This window comes from Myotis brandtii, unplaced genomic scaffold (assembly GCF_000412655.1).
Source record: "Myotis brandtii unplaced genomic scaffold, ASM41265v1 scaffold363, whole genome shotgun sequence".
NCBI lineage: Eukaryota > Metazoa > Chordata > Mammalia > Chiroptera > Vespertilionidae > Myotis > Myotis brandtii.
In genome coordinates this window covers 1,440,848-1,449,695 of record NW_005363938.1, presented here as the reverse complement: position 1 = coordinate 1,449,695, position 8,848 = coordinate 1,440,848, and the positions used below count along the sequence as shown (strand labels likewise).

The window sequence follows — 8,848 nt, the reverse complement described above, 5'->3', positions numbered from 1 at the left end:
GGTCGACCTGAGGGTGAGGCAGATTCTAGGAGGTGACAGGTGAGCTGGGTGAGGATGGGGTGAGGGCATTTGCAGCACAGGATATATGTGATGGGGAATGTAACTGGAGGAACAGGAAATGACGAGCAGGATCTCTGTGGTGGGCATTCAGAAAGAACACTGGAGAGGAGGGGGAGGCAGGCTCCTGCAGGGTCTCTGGGCTGCAGTGAGGCCCCTGAGCTTTCTCTGAAGGGTGGTTTCAGGCAGAGGTGTGGGCAGCACTTGGCAAATCCCAAGAGAGCGAGCTGGATGTAATTCTGGTCTGTACTCTTAAAAAGAGTCAGTGTAGTAACAACTTGTTCTAGAACAGGGACACGATGACTAGATGTAATGCATAAATCTCTGGATTGGCAGTCCCAGAGCAGTGGAGAGCAGACTCCCAGAAATCAGGCAGGTCTGGGCCTGGGCGTCTGCTCTGAGACTCACCAGCCCTGTGACCCGGGATGGGTCCTTTTGCCTCTCTTAGTCTTAGTCTAAGGGGTGCACAGGCACACACTCACAGGGAGATATACAGACACCACATCATATACATATACAGCCCCAGCCTCACCTGGGCACTTAGGTGTAGGGCTCATGGACAGACTCACACACAGACAAGCAAAGATACCCCAAGGAGAACACACACACACACACACCCTCAGGCCCATAGGAATATAGGAAGCCCAGACAGCCTTGGCACTCCTAGCAAGGCTGCTGTGGGCAGACAGAGCAAACAGACCGCAGAGTGACCTGCCTCACCTAAGAGGGAGTGTTTTCCTTGGTTCCAAACCCAGTGCTGGGCCTCTGCCCCATGCTTGGGTTCTCCATAGGGCTGTCCCCAGGACCCTGAGATGCCGGAGTGTGGTTAGGTCAGGGAGGGGGACTTCTGGGGACAGCTGTGGGGTATAGGATTAAGACTGGGGCCCTGTCATATATGCTTAGACTGGGGCTTGGTGGAGCCAGAGGTCAGGGGACCTTTTATGGAAGCCAGCTGTGTGCCAGGGCATCTGGAGCATTTACTTGGTGGGTCGACCTGTGCTAAACCTGTGGCACAGATCTGCCCTCCAAGAGCTCCCAGGCTAGAGAGTCACTCCCGGAAGCAGATAGCAGCACAGTGTGACAGGGCTCCTGTGGTCGACCTGAGGGTGAGGCAGATTCTAGGAGGTGACAGGTGAGCTGGGTGAGGATGGGGTGAGGGCATTTGCAGCACAGGATATATGTGATGGGGAATGTAACTGGAGGAACAGGAAATGACGAGCAGGATCTCTGTGGTGGGCATTCAGAAAGAACACTGGAGAGGAGGGGGAGGCAGGCTCCTGCAGGGTCTCTGGGCTGCAGTGAGGCCCCTGAGCTTTCTCTGAAGGGTGGTTTCAGGCAGAGGTGTGGGCAGCACTTGGCAAATCCCAAGAGAGCGAGCTGGATGTAATTCTGGTCTGTACTCTTAAAAAGAGTCAGTGTAGTAACAACTTGTTCTAGAACAGGGACACGATGACTAGATGTAATGCATAAATCTCTGGATTGGCAGTCCCAGAGCAGTGGAGAGCAGACTCCCAGAAATCAGGCAGGTCTGGGCCTGGGCGTCTGCTCTGAGACTCACCAGCCCTGTGACCCGGGATGGGTCCTTTTGCCTCTCTTAGTCTTAGTCTAAGGGGTGCACAGGCACACACTCACAGGGAGTATGTTCTCTGATGCCCACATTACAGAGAGTTTGGAGATGCCTGATCCTGAGCAGTGGCCCCCTCCTTGGTGCCCCTCAGCTCTGTCACCCTGGCAGGTCTCCTTCCCCTGCTGTTACTGGGCAAGGCGGACTGAGCACTGGATTGGGAGTCAGAAGCCTGGGTCAGTTATTCCAATCAGCCAGGTTCTTGTTGGCTGTGTGGCTGTGAAAGGCAGGGGTTCCCATTGCACCTACTGTGCACTGCTCTGTGTCAGAACCATAACTGGGCTCGGGCCACAGGGCCTCCCTGTGTGGGAGGAAGCTGTGGCTAGGCAGTGAAAGTAAGAGGAGATGGAAAGGGCCCTGAACCAGAGTCTAGATCAGTGGTTCTCAACCTTCCTAATGCCATGACCCTTTAATACAGTTTCTCATGTTGTGGTGACCCCCAACCATAAAATTATTTTCGTTGCTACTTCATAACTGTAATTTTGCTACTGTAAACAATATGTGATTATATATGTGTTTTCCGATGGTCTTAGGCGACCCCTGTGAAAGGGTCGTTCGACCCCCAAAGGGGTCGTGACCCACAGGTTGAGAACCGCTGGTCTAGATGGAAGGGGTGGTGGTGGAGAGAACCAGGGACAGGGAAGCCTGCACAGAGGAGCCCTCGTTGGTGGCAGGGACCCTGTTTAGCTCATCTCTGATGTCCAGTGCTCATCACCGGCGATGGGACAGACATTTTTTAAAATATATTTTATTGATTTTTTATAGAGAGGAAGGGATAGGAATAGAGAGTTAGAAAAATCGATCAGCTGCCTCCTGCACATCCCCTACTGGGGATGTGCCCGCAACCAAGGCACATGCCCTTGACTGGGATCGAACCTGAGGCCCTTTAGTCCGCAGGCCGATGCTCTATCCACTGAGCCAAACCGGTTAGGGCAATGGGACAGACATTTGATGCACAACTTGGACTCTGACCGTGTCGGAAATTGACAAGGGCAGGAGATTGGGCATCAGGGCATTCCAGGAAGAGGGCCCAGCGGTGAGATCTTTCAGATGCTGTGGCTCTGTGTCTTGTTTTCTCTTTCATGGCTGCCTTGAAGATACTGGTGATAATAGCTAGAGCTTGCTGTGTGCCAGGTGCTCTACATACATGATCTCATTTCATTCTATGAAGCGAGGTGCACTTACCCCCCTAATTTTACAGACGAAGAAAGCAAGGCACAGAGAGTTTGAGTAAGTTGTTCAAGGTCACCCAGCCAGGGACTAGGAGGAGCAGGATTCAAACCCAGGCAGTCATCCAGGCTCTTTTCAGGCCAGTGACCTTCCCCAGGGCCAGGGAAGACCTGACCAGCAGCCTCTAACCTTTGTTTTCCCCCAGGCTCCTTGAAGTCACATGTGCACCGACGTGGGCTCATAGAACTGGCAGGGACCGTGCACTGTGTTGGCCCCCGCGGCCCCCTGGCCTATATTAGATATGGCTGCTATTGTGGCCTGGGTGGCCGAGGCAAGCCCCTGGATGCCATGGACGGGTGAGTTTATGCGTGGGCCAGGCTAGAAGGTCTCCCACCTTCTGGGGGTAGTTAAGGCCTATGAGGAAATAGCACATTTTACTACCTTGCAGGCAGAGGTCCTCCTGGGTAACATTGCCAGCTGCCCCCTCGCTCTGGCTATGCAGTGGTTCTCAACCTTCCTAATGCCGCAACCCTTTAATACAGTTCCTCATGTTGTGGTGACCCCCAATTTCACTGTTACAAATTGAACATAATGAAAGCATAGTGATTAATCACAAAAACAATATGTAATTATATATGTGTTTTCCGATGGTCTTAGGTGACCCCTGTGAAAGGGTCGTTCGACCCCCAAAGGGGTCTCGACCCACAGGTTGAGAACTGCTGGGCTATGGGATGATTTCTTTGGCTGAAAACAAACAAACCACAAAACAAAACACAAAACTGATCAGACTTAAAGTGCACCAGAAACTGTTTTGAGAACCCCTTTGAGTCCTCACAACAATCCCACTTCAGAAATGAGGAAATTGAGGCTAATGTTGTGGCCCCACCCCATAACAAAGAAACAGAATTTCCGGAGGATGAGGCCCAGAAATGAGGATTTTAAAAAGATTCCCAGGTGATTCTACTGTGCAGCCAAGGTTGAGAACCACTGTCTTAGAGCTCTGGTCAGTGAGGAGGACAGGTGTTAATTTTCTTGCTAATGAGGGTGTCATTATAAACCTGCCCTGGAGGGAGGGAACCTGGTTTTATGAGAGGGTGTAACAAGGAGACACTCATAGCCTGGGAAGCAGGGGGCCTGATGACATTCTGGGGATGGGAGCTGGCACTTAGGCTGAGACCTAAAGGAGGAAGAGTGGGCATGCAGTTGTCCTAGGCAGAGGGCAAAGGTGGGAGGCAGGTTCGTTCTAGCAACAGAGAGGAGAGTGGTTCTGCTGGAGCTCAGAGACCACGGGAGTGAGGCAGGCAGGGGCCGGGCTGAAGCATGGCTGGCGATGGAGGCGGTGCAGGCCACACTGAGGTCAGTAGAAGTATTTCCCAAGATAGGATTCTCAGGAACAAAGTTTGGACCAGAAGATGCTCACCCATAGTCCTGGCATGGAAAGATGGCCAGGAGAGCAGCCTTCACTCACCTGCTGGTCTGCCTGTTTGCCATCCACAGGTGCTGTTACCGTCATGATTGCTGCTACCGGCATGCCAGTAAGGAGGCTGGCTGCCTACCCAAGCTGCAGTCCTACCCTTGGACATGCAACAATCAGCACATTGAATGTGGTGAGTTCCCAGCAACACCCACACCAACCTTCCCCAGAGTTCCTGGGGCATCTGCTTGTGATAACTTACCACTGCTTCCAGCTCCCCATAGACCACCCTTTGGACTGATCTAATATAAATGATCTCTAATGCTGAACACTTAAACAAATAAACAAAAAAACCCCATTTCTTTCTTTTTTAAAACATTTGAAAAAATATATAGTTTTATTGATTTCAGAGAGGAAGGGAGAGGGAGAGAGAGAGAGAAACATCAATGATGAGAGAGAATCATTGATCGGCTGCCTCTTGCACGCCCCCTACTGGGGATCGAGCCCACAACCCAGGCATGTGCCCTTGACCAGAATCGAACCCAGGACCCTTCAGTCTACAGGCCAATGCTCTATCCACTGAGCCAAACCAGCAAGGGCCAAAGAAACCCATTTCTTTTCTGTCTGGACAAAAATAAAAAAAGAGAGAAATGACACCAGAAATAAACTACCTAACTGTCCATCAGATGGGGCCTGGGTATATAAACCCATGATGTATCCTCACTGTGGAAGACTGCAGCCTGGAGAAGGGATAAGGTAGAACCATATGCTGACATGGAAAGATGTTGAGTGAAAAAGCAAACTGCAGAATGACATGTTCATTGTGTTAAAAAGAAAAACTTGCAAATAGTACCATACTACTTTCCACAACTACATGTGGACGCTTGCAAAGCTCAGAAAAATGTAAAGACACACTCCAAACTGAGGATGGCTGTGGTCATTTCTAGGGACAGAACCAGGTTGAGGGGAGTGATGGTAGGAGGCAATTTTATGTTCTCTGTCATGTTTCCATTTTTTTTAAAAGATTACCTTCATGAATTATTTGTGAATTAAAAGTTAAAAAGAAAAGGAATATACAGACTGATGGGATCTATGCAAATTACTTTGACATGTAATGAAACAAAATTTAAAAATGTGGGTGGAGGACGGATGGACAGATTACTTTCTTGGAGATGGTACTTACAAGTGGGTGGTTAGTATATCTCATTGTGGTTTTTATTAGCTTTTCCCTAATGATGTTGAGCATCTTCTCATGTGCTTGTTGGCCATTTTTATATCTTTGGAGAAATGACTATTCAGGTCTTTTGCTAATTTTTAATTGGGTTATTTGTCTTTTTGTTGTTGAGTTATAAGAGTTTTTAATATATTCTGGGCACTGCACCCCTATCAGATATGTGATTTACAAATATTTTTCTCCCATTCTATAGGTTATCTTTTCATTTTCTATCTTTTTCTTTTTCTTGTTAATCATCAGCCAAGGATATTTTTTCCATTGGTTTTCAGAGAGAGAGAGAGTGGAAGGGAGGGAGGCAAGGGAAGGGGAGAAACAGAGACAGAGACAGGAGAGAGAGAGAAAGAGAGAGAGAGAGAGAGAGAGAATGTGAGAAAGACACACTCATCGGTTGCCGTCCCCCCAGCCTGGGGCAGGGAGGAACCTGCAACCCAGGTATGTGCCCTTGACTGGGAATCAAACCCTGGACCTCTAATCACTGAGTCACACCTGCCAGGGCTGTTTTCATTTTCTTGAAAATGTTTTTTGTTAATGTTTTTATTGATTTTTAGAGAGAGAGGAAGGGAGAGGGAGAGAGAAACATGGATGAGAGAGAAACCTCATCGATCAACTGCCTTCCACACACCCCCTACTGGGGATCGAGCCCGAAATCTGGGCAGGTGCCCTGACTGGGAATCGAACCAGTGACGACTTCTTCTTCTTCTTCTTCTTCTTCTTCTTCTTCTTCTTCTTCTTCTTCTTCTTCTTCTTCTTCTTCTTCTTCTTCTTCTTCTTCTTCTTCTTCTTCTTCTTCTTCTTCTTCTTCTTCTTCTTCTTCTTCTTCTTCTTCTTCTTCTTCTTCTTCTTCTTCTTCTTTTTTAAATATATTTTATTGATTTTTTTTACAGAGAGGAAGGGAGAGGGACAGAGAGTCAGAAACATCGATGAGAGAGAAACATCGATCAGCTGCCTCCTGCACACCTCCCACTGGGGATGTGCCTGCAACCAAGGCACATGCCCCTGAGCGGAATCGAACCTGGGACCCTTCAGTCCACAGGCCGACACTCTAGCCACTGAGCCAAACCTGTTAGGGCCAAACCAGTGACTTCTTGATTCATGGGTTGACGCTCGACCACTGAACCACATTGGCCAGGGCTCTTTTCATATTTTTAAAAAATATATTTTATTGACTTCAGAGAGGAAGGGAGAGGGAGAGAGAGATAGAAACACCAATGATGAGAATCATTCATTGGCTGCCTCCTGCAGTCCCCTACTGGGGATTGAGCTTGCAACCCAGGTATGTGCCCTTGGCCGGAATTGAACCCAGGACCCTTCAATCCTTAGGCTGATGCTCTAGCCAGTGAACAAAACCAGCTAGGGCTCATTTTCTTGGTAATGTTTTTAGTTCAAAAACATTTGTAATTTTGGCCCTAGCTGGTTTGGCTCAGTGGATAAAGTGTTGGCCTGCAGACTAAAGGGTTCCTGGTTCGATTCCAGTCAAGGGCACATGCCTGGGTTGCAGGCTCAGTCCCCAGTGGGGGGTGTGCAGGAGGCAGCCAATCAATGATTCTCTCTAATCATTGATGTTTCTATCTCTCCCTCCCTCTCCTTTCCTCTCTGAAATTAATAAAAAATATGTATTTTTTAAAAAGTTGTAATTTTGGCCCTGGCTGGTTTTCTCAGTGGTTAGAGCATTGGCTCTCAGACTGAAGGGTCTTGGGTTTGATTCCCAGTCAAGGGCACATACCTGGGTTGCAGATTTGCATCCGTCCCCCGTCCCCCACCCGAGTCAGGGGCATGGGCAGGAGTCAACCAGTGGATGAGTCTCACATGGATGTTTCTCTCTCTCTCTCTCTCTCTCTCTCTCTCTCTCCCTCCCTCCCTCTCTCTTTCTCCTCCCTCCCTCCCTCCCTTTCATTCTCTCTAAAAATCAATGGGAAAAATATCCTGAGGTGAGGATTAAAAAAAATGTAATTTTGATAAAGCCCAATTTTTCTGTTTTGTCTTTCTTTTTAAGTCCTCATCTGATATTTTCCCTGTTGATTTTTAAAGAGAGTGAACGGGTTTATTCCACATGCAGGATTAAACCTGCAACCAAGGTACATGTCATTGACCAGGAATGGAACCCAGACCCTTTGTTCTGTGGACCGACGCTCTAACCACTGGACAACCCTGCCAGGGCTATTTTGTCTTTTCTTGATCATGTCTTTGGTGTCCTATCTATGAATCTATTGCTAGATCCAAGGCCATGAAGACTTATGTCCCTGTTACCTTCTAATAGTTTTATCATTTGAATCTTGCATTTCGGTCATTGATCCACTTTGAGCTAATTTTTGTAGATGGTGTGTGATAGAGTCTAACTTCATTGTTTTGCATGGACTATACAGTTGTCCCAGTACTGGAGAGAACTGAGGTTCTGGTGTGACTTTCCACTGGAACCCTAGCTCCTGCAGCGTGGTCTGTTCCAGAGGAAAGGAGGCAACTAAGAGTTACTAGAAGGATGGTCTTAGATAGGCACAGATCCTCAGCCATATCTCCTCAGTATGACTTAGGAGCTGGCATAAGAACAAGGCTGACTTAATATTGAGAAATAATATTAGTGTTTAGGACTGAAAGTGCCCCAGACGTCCTCTCGTCCGGCCCTCTCATACAGAGTCGGAGACACTGAAGCACAGGGAAAGCAGTGACTTGCCTGATGTGGTGGTGATGTGCCTACTCCTGGGCACATTCCCTGTCCCCAAACTGCCCCTTCCGGTGTGGGCGGGGAGGAGGTGAAATGGGCGTTGAGTTGGAAATCTTAAAGATCTTCCCCTTCTTCCCTTCGACTTGCCCCTAACCATGTTAAAATGGAATTTGTAAAATATTTGTCGATGGAGTCTGTGCCTGTTTACAGTCCTGCCCTCCCTGAACCAAATGAAGAGAACCAAAATACCTATTATACATTTTTTGACTAAAAATATTCTCTTATTCTGTTTGGAGATATTCTGAACATAGTTGTTTATTTAATTACAGGTGTGGCCCATTTTCCATTTATGGGCCTGACTTAAATATATTTTTAAAATGTTAAGCATATAATAATATTTACTGGTAGGCCTTTATTTTAAACTTAACCCATGGGAGCTATTTTTCCTTTTAAATTTTTATTATTCTGGAATAACATGATGCTGTTAGGTTCCTGAGGCTATGGAGTAGTGAGACCAAGTCTTGCTTTTGAAAGAATCTTTCTTGCTCGGAGGTGAGGGTGGGAACAGAAGGGAGGTACAGGTGCTGGATTGTTGGGGTCCAGCCCCAGCAGGTCCAGGGGTTCCCAAAGGTGTGGATGGAGTCGGCGAAGAAGGAATGACACGGAGACAGCGTTCAGTTGATCAGCATA

At 47.9% G+C, this 8,848-nt stretch overlaps 1 protein-coding gene across 1 annotated transcript in view; it reads left to right on the top strand.

The window, feature by feature from the left end:
• Positions 1-1,506: 1,506 nt before the first annotated feature.
• Positions 1,507-8,848, top strand: part of LOC102263633 (group 10 secretory phospholipase A2) — a 10,202-nt gene continuing 2,860 nt past the window's right edge. Inside the window, exons 1-3 of the mRNA XM_005872048.2 lie at positions 1,507-1,516; positions 3,057-3,207; positions 4,349-4,458. Of these exons, the coding sequence (XP_005872110.1) occupies positions 1,507-1,516; positions 3,057-3,207; positions 4,349-4,458 (271 nt within the window). The remainder of the gene's footprint in view (positions 1,517-3,056; positions 3,208-4,348; positions 4,459-8,848) is intronic.